The 14,994-nt window shown below is 38.9% G+C and overlaps 1 protein-coding gene across 1 annotated transcript; it reads right to left on the bottom strand.

The window, feature by feature from the left end:
• Window positions 1-4,144: 4,144 nt before the first annotated feature.
• On the bottom strand, window positions 4,145-9,864 carry sub1b (SUB1 regulator of transcription b). Its single transcript, XM_061037484.1, has 5 exons — window positions 9,731-9,864; window positions 5,791-5,860; window positions 5,481-5,600; window positions 4,561-4,669; window positions 4,145-4,428 (listed from the first exon to the last, which is right to left on the bottom strand). Exons 2-5 carry the CDS (start codon window positions 5,857-5,859, stop codon window positions 4,349-4,351), a joined length of 378 nt encoding a protein of 125 aa, XP_060893467.1. The 5' UTR covers window position 5,860; window positions 9,731-9,864; the 3' UTR covers window positions 4,145-4,348.
• Window positions 9,865-14,994: the final 5,130 nt, after the last annotated feature.

Raw genomic sequence — 14,994 nt, 5'->3', positions numbered from 1 at the left:
ACCAAGGCTCTGTTCATGCAAGCTAGCCAGGTAGTGACAACGCTGCTACCTTACATCAGCATGGCCCCTATCAGCAGCCAAACTCAACCATATAGACCGATGGGCAGCAAGAGTCAGGATATCACCAGCATTGTCAAGTGGAACTTCGTTTGATAGTCCCACGACAAGCTCAGAAAGGCTGGACAGTTAGCTCCGGCGTCCCAGAGCACCCCCTGCATGCCAGTTCCCTTGGCCCACTTTACCCACACTAGAAAAGAGAACAGGGAAAACCAGAATGCAGAGTCTGTACGGAGATGTTAGAAAGAGGACAGGGAAGGCAGAGCAATGGTGAGAAGCCTCACCGTTGGCAGACAGTCAATGCACTGACTTCAGTTACAGTATGTAAACGTCACTCCCCTCCCATTGACTTGAGTTGAATTCTCCTGATAATATTCTGCTGCCTTCTCACATCAACCCACCTGGACTTGCTTTGGAAAAAACACTGGGGCTCTGTCAGGAGAAACTCCGGATGAAGTCCGAACAAAAAAATGGCTGTTTGTATTCACACATACAGCTGCTCCGGGAAATATCATGAGTTTTTCAGGAGTGTTCTGCAAGTGTGAAAGCCCTATCACTCACTTACAGGATTATGCAGAACAATTAAAAAGTGAAAAGACAGTATCACTGGAATCACAAGGTGTTCATTTTCAAGCATTGACGGACAATCTGCAGCCAATCGGAATCAAGTATTCACCCAGACCGTAGTAAAATAAAGTCAAACCAGGCGGGTAGGTACACTTACATAAGTGTAGAATGAGTGTCACAAACAAACACACAGATAGATACATAAATAAATGATGAGTTTGTAATTAAACAAACTTGTGGTCCAGTTGAAGTTATTTCCTGTATTTACACAGAACATGTTTAGATCTCAATGAACTTTAACGGTCAGTCTCTCTGTTTTTTTTACATCAGTCAGTAAGATAAGTAATCCAAGCATCTGTTTTATTTTACATTTAAAAAGCCTGTTATCATGTTTACCATATCTTTTTTAGGTTTTTAATAGAGGAGCTAACACATTTTGTCCTTAAGAACATATACAGCTCCAGAGAACAAAAGAGGGCTTTCATAAAATGTTTTTTTTTCTGGTTCTACTATTTATAGCTTTGTGTTTGAGTAAAATGTTCATTTATGTCTTGTGTTTTATTTGCAGAAAATGAGATCCGGTGAAGAAAACTAAAATATTCAGCATTTTTCAGCCTACGGAAAATGCAAGTAAAAGAAGTTCATATTAATTTTCATTCATTTTTACAACAACGTTTTAACTGATATAAATACTCTGTGAAAGATAAAACAAGATAAGATTTAAAAATCTTCTGATATTTAACAGACTGAAACATAAGAAACAACCTGACAATAAAAGATCAGTCTAATCAAAAGATTCAAAATGATCTGTCTCTGTAAGGGGATGCTATCAAATGTTGATAACTCAAACACCACAATTTAGTTTTATTGGCCAGAAGTGATCATATTAGGAGGAGTGGGTGGACCTAAAAGAGGAGCAAATGGTCATGAAACGGTTGTTTGTATCCGGCTTTAAACACGTTTATTTCTGCTATAAAGTTGGACATTTTAACATGGGGCTTTATGGGGATTGATTTACTTTAGGAGACAGCCTCTAGTGGACACTCAAGGAACTGCAGAGGTGGCTTCTTTTTATAGCTCTGGAGGCAGCCACATAAAAAGTGATGGGCCTAGTCGGCACAGGCCCTCCCTCAAAACTCAGCCAGACAGAAACAAAATGGAAAATGTTGAAAATAAATTGAGGGTGACTAATATTAAATAATTTACAGTAAAATTCAAAAAAATATCCTTTGACGGCTTCAAAGTTTTTTTTAAAGTCTTTTCTTATAGGAATAGTTGGCCCACCCATTTTTGTACTGGCCCACCTAAAATTACATTTCTGCCATGCCACTGTCTGGAAGTTGCTGCTCAGTTCACAAATATGCTTTTTATAAAGATTCGCTGATGAAGGCCTAGTGCTGAAACGTGTCCGTTGTTGTTTTGTGTGCTGCTCTTACCGAGATAAAAATTACTTGAAGGACATTTAGTGTGCTGACTTTTTTGCCTCTGTTTAAGTCATGTTGCGGTCGTGCACCTGGAACTTTATTCATTGTGGAGTGTGCTCCTTTTTTGCTGTTTTTATGAAGGTTCGTCCCTGTGATTGAATTTAACAATGTCCAAAATTGTATTAATGAAAACAGATTCAGCCATTTATTCAAGAGGAGAAATCTTTTTCTGTGCATCACATTACTTTAATTTAGATAGATTTATTCAGAGAGACGGATTGATTTAGTTATTACTACTTTCACAGGAATCCCCAATGATCAAAAATCCAGAATAAAGAATGTGTTTGCAGAGCTCTGATTTCCACAAACACACACACCCGCAAGCAGTGAAGGCATGCGTGAGTCAACAGTAGCAGAAAGATGTAACGTTTGGACAGTGTGTTTTTCAGGCCGGCTTTGTTAGGTGTCACTCTTTGTTGAAACGTGTGTCCACACCGCAGCGAGTTCCTGGGAAATGTCAACAACTTCTGCTCTGCCCAGTCTTCTCCTGACAGCTCACCAGTAAACAGTAAATTCTGTTCAAACATTTCCCGTCAGCCTTTTCTTCTCAGCGGGCTCCCAGACGACGTAAACTTTACCTAAAGTCAGTACTCTGTGGCGGTTCGGGGAAATGATCCCGCTGTGGAAAGGTTTATGATCAGGACTCTGGTGTTTTCACACATGCACAAAACTCCTGAAAACATACTGAAAGTTTTTGTGAATGCTAATTACTGATTAATTTTTCACCCCAACTCTACCCAGATATGTTCCTGCCAGCTCCCTAATAAAATGTCCACAAGAAGTCTGGGTGATGTGAGGAAGCAGCAGAAAATATTCTGGGAAATCAAATTTGTGTGTGTATGTGCAGCCAAGTTGGCCACAGACACCACTTTGCTTTCTTTCTTTCTAAAATGTATTCCCTGTATAAAATGTTTAGAATTCTTGACCTGACAACCAAAAACATTTTCCCACGCATTATGCATGAGTGAAAAAAGCTAAATAAACGATACAAACATCTTTCGCAGTAAGGGGTGTAATTGTTAGAAACTTCCTTTCAACTCTGTCATCATTTTAAAGAAGGCAAATGGTTTCAACTGAAATCCTTCGGTTTGATATTGGTAGATATCGTGAGGTGCATTGGTATTAGCTTGATCTTATTTTGAGAGATAAATTCTTTGTTTTAATTTCTTTATATTCCAGTACTGCACGGCCATCTGCTCTACGACTGAAGCTGATGCTACAGGTGGTTCTCATTTTCACCGCTACGTTTCAAACGTTGGTTTCTTTACGGAGAAAAATCATGAAAAGTGAGCCATGTCTGTTTTAGACTGTGATTTGATTAGAATATGTTGAACAGCTGGGCCCTGCAGGTAAAACATGGCACTCAAGGACATAAAGAGCACTGATGATATCGGAGCTATACGTATATGTTCAGGGCTCCTGCACACTTTTCAACATCAAATATCAGCCTTTTTAACACAAAACAAGACGAATGTATGCTATTTTTGCAACACATAGCTTTGTATATTTCAGATATCCGTGGTACTAAATGGCTTTGATTCATTGCCCCAAATTGAAAAGCTTTTTAGCTTCTAGAAAGTTTCCCCATGATCGTTGTCCAACCATTCCCTTTTTGTCATTTTGACAGTGGTGATTCTAGAGTCTGGTGGGGCCCTAGGTAAAAATCAATTGGAGTGCCCTCCAACCAGTGTCCCAATGCTTTCCTGTTTCTTTTTTCTCTCCTATAGATGGATAATTCCTCTTCATTGTTCTTTGTTTACTTCATTGACAATCTTTGGTTTTCACTGCTATAATGCATGCAATGCTTAGCAGAGCAACGAGTGAGTGCGGTCAGTTGGGGGAGGTTTCCTACTGTCATTGCAAAATTTGCACATTTGGGGCCTCTGCTTCGGTTTAAGACATTTAATGACCTTGCATTTAAACATCTAATTCAAGACTTTTTAAGACCGCATGAGGATCTGTGGACCCTGATGTTCACAAACAAGGAGAAAGTTAGACTTTTTTAAGTCAAGCTGAACATGAACTGAACCACAGGATTAAGTCAGTGCTTTGTTTTTATTAGTCAATACAAAAAGGTCACTGTATTGAAGCCCAACCCCCCACACCACACCACAGACAAAAACTCACACAGACAAAACTAGATCCACACAACTACAAAACAATCTCGACTATTTTTCTTTACAAAACTGAAATTAGCCAACACGTTGAAAGTGTTGGACAGAAAACATTGATAGGAATGATTATGTTCTCTTTATGGCGTCCTCGATGTCTGACATCTGGTCCTTCAGCTGGTTCCACTGTTCAGGGTTCAGAGAAATACCTAAAAGAAATATGAAATCAACATATTAAAGTCTTTACATGCACACCACTGACAACATCAGACATCCAACTTTCCAGGTGTATGTTAAACATTTCACACTGTTCAAAATGTATTCATAATGAATGTGAATACCTTTCTTGCCCGGCTTCATCTCCCCCTCTGGGTTCATCCAGTACTCTCTGATGTCGACCAGGACTTTACCTTTAAAGTCTCTGACGCTGACGTATCTCATCTTCCCAATCTGGACCAAAAAAAAGTATAAGAAAACTTTTTAGACAAGTTTACTTTTTTAAAATATATTTTACAATACATCAAAACTGGAACTCAAGGAGAAGACTACAATATTTTTTAATTCATGAGTTTGTGAATGTCATTTTTTTCAATTTTTCAGCTGGTTATGAAAAAGACTGAAATTAAAATTGATTCCTGACAAAGTTAGTCATGGAGTTCCTCCAGGTTCTGTGCTCGGACCGACTTCTTTCAGCTAATAAATGATTCTCCTGGGTAATATTACGAGGAAAAACTCCACAATTGTTATGCAGATGATACTCAACTATACCTATCAATAAAGCTTCGGTTATGTAAACTAGAAGCATGTCTTAAGGACATTAGGACCTGGATGAGTGTTTTTGTTTCTTAACTCAGACAAGACTGAAGTTATTGTGCTTGGCCCTAAAAACCTCAGACAGACTTTTTTCTAATGATATAACTGTCCTTAATGGCATCAGCCTGGCACCTAGCACCACAGTTAGGAATCTGAGAGTTCAATTTGATTAAGATATGTCCTTCAACTCCTGCATAAAATACATTTAAGGACAGCCTTGTTTCACCCGCAACATCTCAAATATCAGACGTATCCTGTCTGAAAACTTTGTAGAAAAACTAGTCCATGCATTTGTTTCTTCTAGGTTGGATTACTGTAATTCTCTTTTATCAGGCGTTCCTCAGGAAACATTAGCTGGAGGGGGAATCTATGGAGCAGCTGTTCTATAAAGAGTTTGCAGTTACTAGAGAGTGTAACTGATTTGATTCGGTCTCCCTGGGAAAGTCACCTGGAACATGTTGTCGTCACCGTTCCCGCTGCCCTTTGATGAGCCGCTGGGCTTGGAGCTCTCTCCGCTCTTTGGTTTCTTCACTGGTTTCTCTGGTGCTGATGGCTTCTTTCTCTTTGCCTTGAAAAATACAAAAGCACTCTTTAAATGTTTGCCCTTATCATGTCTGTAACTGAAATATGTTCATATATGTGATATATTGAGCAGAGTACCCCTGAACAAATAAAAACACATCTGCTTTTGTTGCTACATATTTCTTGTGAAGACATGGATAAGGTTAACAACGACAAGTTAGAATCACAGCACAAACCTTGGTCTCTACTTCACTGTCAGAGTCACTCCCAGATGCGGAGGACAGCACTTCCTTTGATTTAGGCATTCTGCCGAGACAGACATATCAGACATTTATTCAGACTTCATTCAAACAAATGTTAAATAGAAAAATGCAGAAAGTTTATTCTTGGCTATCTCAGTGTTGCACATTAAACCATTATTTTTAAAGTAGATGCCACAAGGTAAACCCATTTGTCAGAGAAATTACTACAAAAAGCTCCTTCTAATACTACTTACGGTATATAACATTTTCTGGTGACGATTCATCTTTACTTATCTCTTCATAGCACAAGCACTAAGTATTGCATTTACATTTCATTTCACAAACCTTAGGAGGTAGGAAATATCTCTTATATATCTCTTATATCTAAATATAAAGACAATTTGTGATTCCCAAAACAGGATTTTATTAACCTGAACCATTCCAGGTTCCAGTTCTGTAACCTAAAAAATAAGAAAGATCTGCTTTCGTTGCAAATTAAAAGAGAAAATTTAAAATTTTCCACATTTTACATTTAATGAATCAATTTGAAATCGGACTTGCCTTGCACCACAAATAAGTTATGGAAGGTATATGTGGCCTGACAGCACATTGAGTCCAAGACAAATTTCCCCAAGGGGACAATAAAGTGTATCGATATAACACTTTGTTTGATCATGAAGTCTGATGTTCCTATACAGTTCTGTGGACTATCAGTAAAATATAAGACTGGCACTGCAGACCTGAGTCTCATTTTACTGTTTTAAAATAATAGATAAAAGACAATATATACACAGATGTCTGTTATGACACACCCGTCTCCTCTCCGCCCTGCATTACATGAACTCACAGGTTACATCTCCTGATTGAGTCGTTCACGGCATGTGGAGACAGAGTATGAATTATAGGGGATGATATGGCTGCTCGATTATGGCAAAAATCATTATCACTACAAATTTGACACTTTAGCAATCTGAACACTTAAAAAAACAAGCAATTAATGAAAATAAATATATCAAGTAGATAAAAATAAATGTATTATGTCTGAGTAGTGTTGACATACTCTTGACAAAAACTCTTAAAAATTAACCACGACAAAAACTTTGGACAAAACAAGCAAAGCAGTAATCGTTCTCTCTCAATTATCATGTTTTGATGATCATGGGAAGCCAAAATGGTAATCATAATAGATATCTGATTAATTTCCCATCCCTAGGGGATGATCTGAATACATAACTTTCATTTATGAAGACAGTGAACATCTGTATCAGCCGGAAAAGAGGGTCCTTCTGTTGCACTCAGTAAGTCGTCCATTTGTTAAATTCTCAGGCACTAATGGTCAGGGTATTTGGAAACATCTGGCTAAACTAAAATTGTCAAAGTGTAATACTGAGTATAAGCGCATCTGTATGCGTAGGGTTAAGCGTGATAAGCTGGACAGGCTCAGGTCAATTTGGCTTGGTGGCATGGACAGATCCAGAATCAGGCCTGGCATCCTACTTCTAGAATGTCCTCAGTATGAATTCCCATAGCCACATAAAAGACCAAACCACAGTGAGTTTTCATTTTTTTGGCCAGAGAAATACCATTAAAAGTGTTTAATCTTTTAAAAACATTTTTTGGCATACCGTTATTTTTTTAACCAAATAGAAGTATCGATAAGTATGTCAGTATTGATGCCCATCCCAGGCTATAACCGTATGTAAGCAGAGGACAGCTGACAGTTACCTGAACATCACCCAATACCTTAAAAATATGTCATCATTGAGATGGTTAGAAAAGTCTTTGAGAGTAGGGCTGATAAATTAATCAAAATCAACATTCAGAACCTCTAACCGACGTAATCTTGCCCATGTCGATAATTTTCAGGTAGCGATGTCCCGATACTGATCTCAAGTACAGGATCGGAGCCGATTTTGGCCTGTTTTTTTTAACTGATCGGGGATCGGGAATTTAAAGCCGAGCTCATCCTGATCGTCTACGTCAGCTGTCATACACGCACCAAGGAGGCCCTCGGTCCGTCGGTGAGCAGTCGTCGCCTTAGTTTTTGCGGTGTGTCCAACTCAGTCGCTACCTGTCAGCCCCAGTAGGTCTTTTTTTTGGCCCATTCCACATGTTGAATCGGCGTGAGCCGGCTCGGTTGGGGGTAGGAATCTCTCTGATGTTCAACTAAGCGAAACAGGAGAGCCAGTGCACGAGAAGAAATACAGAAAAGCCTCTTCTATTCTTGTTCCACAAATGAAAGACCAAGGGCTGAGAACGCCATTTTCAACTTAGTCATAATTCTCCATTAGAAGTACCTACATTACGAGTCTTGAGTGACAGCTGTGAGAAAATTGTCTACTCGTCCCACAACAACGGTTTATTTATCCGTGTTCTTCATCGTCCTCTTCCAGGTTTCCCCTTTTTGGAATAACAATTACAGACTACCGCCACCTGCTGGCATGGAGAGTTATTGCCTCTCACACATGCGCAGAACGTACGTGGTGGTTGGCCGTCGGCTCTAGTCTTTGCGGTGTGTTCTAGTGCATTCAAGTTTACTTGTTATTTATTATAAAACAGCATTAAGTGAATTTGTAATTTTTTTATGACCAAATATCAAAGGTAAACAAAGCTTTTACACATTTCTGAGTAGAATTTTGATTTTATATTTGAGTTTTACAACAACACTAGCTGGACTAAGTTGAATGTAATAAGCTGAAGACATCTTGTAGTAACTTAATGTTTACAAACATTATTTTGTAATAAAAAAAACATGGACCATCTCTTATCAAGGCAAATATAAGTACCAGATCAGGAATCGGTATCAGCTGATTCTCAATATTTAAAAATTAGATTGGGATCGGAGGCTTAAAAGGCTGATCGGGACATCCCTATTTTCAGGGCAAAGTCACGTGATGATACGTCCAATCTGCGACATGGAAGCAATAACCGTCATTTTGTCTTTAGGGAAGACGACACTGAACAAAAAGAAGTCAAATGAAAACACTGCAGAAAAACAGTTTGCAAGAAATGCAAGATATTAATTTTCTACCGTTTAAGAGGAGTTAATTTCTACTTTAGATATGCAATAAATAACCAGAAAATAGTTCATAGATATGCCTCTTTGAGCAGAAAAAATATCACAGCTTTAATAGTTAAGCAGATTTACAGTAGAGATCATGTCAGTGAACTATGAGGGAAAAAACGAATTAACCGTTCATTAATCGAAATCGAGGTAAAATGTTAAATTAATCGTGATGTTGATTTGAGGTCTGATCACCCAGCCCTACTTAAGAGTGTAGAAATAATCTGCGGAGGGGCATAGCATTTTGAAGTATTGATTAAAAAGCACTGATATTATGTTTTCTTCTAAATGAGAGCTGATGAATAAAAGAGGGAGAGAGCTCTGTCATCTTCTTCTTCCTCTGTCAGGCTCCATTTTGATCTGATGCACTAAATGGACTCCTGGATGTGGTTTCGTTTCTGTCAGGTAACTAATCCGGCGCAGGTTGAGTATTTTAAGGACCCGGGTCATTTGGATAAACACACATTCACATTTTAAATGATCGCTATTTCTACTGCGTTTCTTTACATCAAACTGAATTTAACACAGATAATTAATGACATTTTTCACATTGTATCTACTTAAACTAGTCGCCACGCTAAAATATAAGTGATAAATGATCTTAAACCAATGTGGGGACATGCTTTAGAGGTATATTTAATTGTAATGATAACACTGCTCACACACAGGCATGGACGGTAGTTAGCATGCTGCTAAATGCTAACTGGATAGCTTAGCAACGGTTGCTAACGTTAGCAGAGCTGCTGCACGGGAAGCTGTCCCGTCAGATTCTTCTTAAAGCAGATGCATTAAGATCACTGTGCAGGGTACTTCCTTTAATTAAACCAGTAAACTATTCAACGTGTTTCTATTCAAAGCGTTAATGCTTACATGATAAGATGAAGTGGATCGGATCTCTGGACAGGAAACGGAAAACGTGTTTTTCCTCTTTGAGCCTGATGGCGGTTAACGAATCAGCATGAAGGCGCATTAGCGCCACCTGCCGGTCCGGAGTGTGCAGTTCAGAGGAGAAACAACAAGCATACTAACAACAAAACAACATCCTTAAATACTTCATGATCTACATCTTCATGTAAATTACAGGGACTGCAGTGTCCAGTGGGATTCTATCATTTAATTAAAATCCTTAAATCAAATTTTCAGAATACCAATAAATTATAATCATCTACTTCATCCGTTGATGACATGTAACTTAATTTGGTATGTTAAGGAAAAGTCCCACTGATTTTTCCCTGTTGGAGGTAAAAACAAAACATGCACAAACATTATTGTACTTTCAATTGTTGATTAAACTCTATGTAGTTTTTGAGATATAGAGATTTATGTAACAACTCATTTTTATTAGCTAGACACAAGAGCAGTCAGGTTATTTGGTTTTTACAAAAGAAAAATCTTGTGTAAATAATCAATCTTGTGCTTGCATGTTCAAAAGCTCTTGTGGACTTAAAGACTAGATAATCAGTAAAGAATGAATAATATTAGTTTAAAAAAAGAAAAGCAAATTAAAACCGCAAGCGGTGATGAAGGGCCCTCGCACCCCTGTGCATGTCGGGGTGTGTCGCGACCACGGGAGAGCAGCGGAACATGGCAAAGCAGCAGGCCGTGCAGTCCGATTTGTGTAAAAGTGATATTATGGTATGCTGAACGAGGCAACGTAATGAAGATCACATACAATTTTGACGTAGAGCAGTTCAGGCTGGCACTGTCATGATAGCTATGACATTTGGAGGAAATTGAGCATTGTATATAGAATGTAGTACTTACTCTTTGCTGTAGGGGGTGCTATGGTTGAAGTTGACTATTGTTATGTCAATGTGTTCAGAGGCCAACCCTGATCATACCTGTGAAATTTGAAGCAGATCAGAAAAAGTATCTGAGATGCAGTACCGACTCTTTCCAGTAGGGAGCGCTATGTTAATGGAATAATTGTTTTAGGTTAGATGTGATCAGGCCAGTACTGACATTGTTCATGTGAAATTTTGAGCAAATCTGACATTGTATATGGGAGAAAGTACTTATACTTTGCAGTAGGGGGCGCTATGGTTAAACTTTATTATTGTTTTGGGATGGTGTTCAGAAGCCAACCCTGATTATACCTGTGAAAATTGGAGCAGATCAGACCAAGTATATGAGATGTAGTACAGTGTCTTTCCAGTATGGAGCGCTATGTCAGTGGCCCAATTGTATTAGGTTAGATGTGATCAGGCCAGTACTGAGATGATTCAAGTGAAAATTGAATAAAATGTGAGATTTTATATGGGAGGTAGTACTTAGTCCTTGCAGTAGGGGGTGCTATGGTTAAAGTTGACTATTGTTATGTCAATGTGTTCAGAGGCCAACCCTGATCATACCTGTGAAATTTTAAGCAGATTGGAGAAAGTATGTACGATGTAGTACTTAGTCCTTGCATTAGGGGGTGCTATGGTTAAACTTTATTATTGTTTTGTGTCACTGTGTTCAGAGGCCAACCCTGATCATACCTATGTAATTTCAAGAAGATCAGACAAAGTATATAAGAGTTACAGCCACTTCCTGTTTGATGGCGATGTGATTTGTGGACTTCCTGTTGAGTTTTGGGCGTGGGTTGAAGAGGCTTTTTTGTAGGTTTTGTCATGTTGGAAATGCATAGTAAAATTCTGAATTGTAGGTTCAACATGCTGCTGAATGTTTGAAATATTGTAGGGGGCGCCACTGAGCCATTAAGCCACGCCCACTCACTTAAACGGTATAAGATGTTTGACTTTACTACCAGGATTATATGTATGAAGTTTCGGGACAGTACAACTATGTTAAGTCCGTGAAAAAACGACTTCCTGTTTGATGGCGAGCGACGCGTCCGTATGGCGACAGCGTTGGACGTAGGCGTTTGACCTTGAAAGTCTTGTATGGCCAAGGTGTTAGCATGGTCCACACCAATTTTGAGGGGAAAATGAGCTACCGTGTAGCAATGGCTAATGCTAATTGAGAAGCAGTAACTTCCTGTTGTCAACAGGTGGCGCTGTGACTAATCAAAAAATGTAAATCATGGATGTGTTCAGGGCGAGTCCCGTATCATGCATGAGAAATTTTAATATGATTGAACACTAGATGGCAGAGATATAAGCATTTACTTTTTTGGCAACTTGCCAAAACGCTCAAAAAACTTAAAATGCCCTTTGACAAAATAACGTGCAGCGCACAACGAGATATGTTGAGCCTGTGTAGAACGCACTGACACTGAGTTTGCGCCGATCGGATGAGCACCCTCAGACAAGTGCGTTGAAATAGGAAGGCTGAAATCGGCGATTTTGAGCAATTTTGGGCCATTATCGTGAAATTCAACTTTAATTTGTGGACTTCCTGTCGTGTTTTTTGAAACGCTGCAAGAGGATTTTTAGTCCGTCCCGACAAGCTTAATATGCATACCAATTTTCGTGAGTGTACGTGAAAAAAGCCTTTATGGGGAGGCCATTTTGAAAAGTTCAAGGGGGCGCCACTGAGCCATTTTGCGAACTGCGTTTACAAAACCACCAGAATATCAAATTTTTCGCGAGACCTGATGACTGTGGAAAGTTTGGTGAGTTTTCGGGCACGCTCAGGCCCTCAAAAGTGGCCGCAAAGTGGCGGAACAATAAAAACGACAATAATAAAAATAATAATAATCGCTAGGGTTTCAAGAGGGTCCTCGCACGGTTCATGCTCGGGCCCTAATTATTAAGCTAAATGTAGCTGCAAAGTCAGTCTGAGCTACCATACACTTAAATGTATTTCTAGGATGACAAGCTAGTGGGCCAATAGGAGTCAAGGGACTCCTTAGCAAAAGCCCTTCTTAATGTCTTAACCACATACATATAAAACACAAACACATATAAACAGGCAGACACACACAATTGATGCTTCTACTACATCTAATACTGATACTAACACTGCCAGCAATTGTACTACATTTTGAAAAAGTTGTTGTAATATATTGTACTTTTAAAGTTCACTTCACGCTGATTGTGACCAACTTTGCATAATGCCAGAAAAGTGGAAAACAACTCTTGTACATGCATTTTAAAAAACAAAGATGTTTGCAAACGAACATGTACAATGATTAAGAAACCATCCGCCTGCCATATTCAGAGTTATTCTCTCACTCTAAGAGTTTGTGTGTGTGTCTATGTTAGTGGGTGTCTGTGTGTTTGCATTGCAAAACCCCTGCTACCCCCTTGAGACCAACAACTACAAATTGTTGTTTAAGAAAAATGGGCACTGTGGCCCCATACCTTCACCGATTTCCAAAATTAAACAGGTTAGTTTTTAGCTCAATAAATTGCTACTATAATTGTGTGAAGGAAATCATAATATTCCACTGTGGACATTTATGGGTTAAAGCTCCTGTAAGGAATTTTTGGTTTATGTGGATTATACACCTCCCTGTGGAAAAACAACCTCTTTTTCCTTTGCCCACCATTTCCATTACACTTTTTTTTAACCAAAAAATCTAATCCTTCTTTATTTTAAATATCTAACATGCAACTCCCAATGAATCTTCAGGCTGTTTCTGCAGTGTGTGGTTAATCGGCACGTGTTCTACTCATACCCCACGTTAGGGCGTACTGTTACTAAAATGAACTCTATTGAAATAATCAGTCTTATCATCAGTATTAATGATCAGTCTTTTGCATAATCAGATGAAAACTCCTCACATGTCCTTCAAGGCTCCTGTTGTTGATTCCCTTAAAGTTGAGGGCCTACTGACTCTCTAGTGTTGATACATTCAAAGGTGATCTGACTCTTTTAAGCAGCCATTACGTGCCAATGAGTTTATCAAAGGAGAACTATGAAACTGTTAGGGGGAGCCATCTGTCACAGCCATGTTGGAGACAGAGTGTATAAAACATGGATGTAGTCTCAGTGATGTCACTCATTGGTTTCTGAGGAGTCGTTATGAAGCTCATCAAGGGCGGTTGCAATATTTTTTGTTAACATGTTGGAAATAAAGATATCAACCAATCAGTCACTCATATTGGAGATGCTGACTCTAACTTTAGATGGATCTAGAAACAGACAGAGGTGGAGCTGAGGCGGGCATTAAGCCTCCTGATAAAGAGCTACAATACTTCCACCTGTCAGTCAAGTCGGGCAACGCCCCTCATCATGAATAACTCTTAGTCTTAATATCATCAAATCAGGTGAGTTAGAAAAATAAATTACCCCTGCGTAGTGTGTGCTGATATAGAAATTTGCTAATCAGAAGAAAAAAAACATTTTTATTTTTGTCATTAAGATAGACATTTTACAAAGGTTGATGGGGACTTCAGGGCTTTCAGAGAGAGCCTCAAGTGTCACATTAGCAGAACTGCACTTTTTTGTACTCCTGCATTGGATCCAATTTTTTTTTTTTACCTGGCCTGATGCAAGCTTCAAGTTTCATGACTTCTTGAACACGTTCAGATACCCATAAGTCCAACGTAAGACCTAAAATAGCGATAATAATAATCCTGGAGGATAGGGTCCTTACAGTCTTGGTGCCTGAGCCCTATGGAATATTTTATTCCATACTCTACTTAAGTAAAATTTCTGTTTTATATGCCTGAGGCTGTAAGAAGTTGGCATAGCCACCTTGATATCCACCACTGGTTTTTGGGAGGGAAACCCTCGCTCATCTCCAGCTCCACTCTCTTGTCCAAATATGGTCATTTTCCTGGACAAAATGTTCTTACTGAAAACATGAACAACCATTTCTCCAGAGCTTCTTTTAGTACATCTGAGCACTAAACAAGACACTTTTTTAGGTTGCCATGGTAGCATTTTGTCAAAGTCTTAACACCTCCCCTGCTTTCTGGTCAGTTTGACTCTAATCAGGACCTTTACCAAATGAACATGATGCTGTTCTGAAGAAGACTTGAAACTACAAATTGAGACCATAAACTCATTAGGCAAATGTTTACTAAAGGACCAAATCTAGTGGGAAGTAGGACCATATTATGAAAGACTCTGCAGCGCCCCCTGCTGGACATAGGAAGAATTGCAGAGTTAAGGCACTTCATCATTTGCTTCTGACACCATGGCTATATTAAATTCCATTATGTACAGAAATGCATGCTAGTGAAACTAATACGTCTTCCTGAATATCACTCTGCTTTGAGTAAGACTGAAAAGATGTCGTT

The sequence above is a fragment of the Labrus mixtus genome, chromosome 5, assembly GCF_963584025.1.
Source record: "Labrus mixtus chromosome 5, fLabMix1.1, whole genome shotgun sequence".
NCBI classification, from domain to species: Eukaryota; Metazoa; Chordata; class Actinopteri; order Labriformes; family Labridae; genus Labrus; species Labrus mixtus.
Note: the sequence above shows the minus strand (reverse complement) of the source record. Positions and strands in the feature narration are given on the sequence as shown.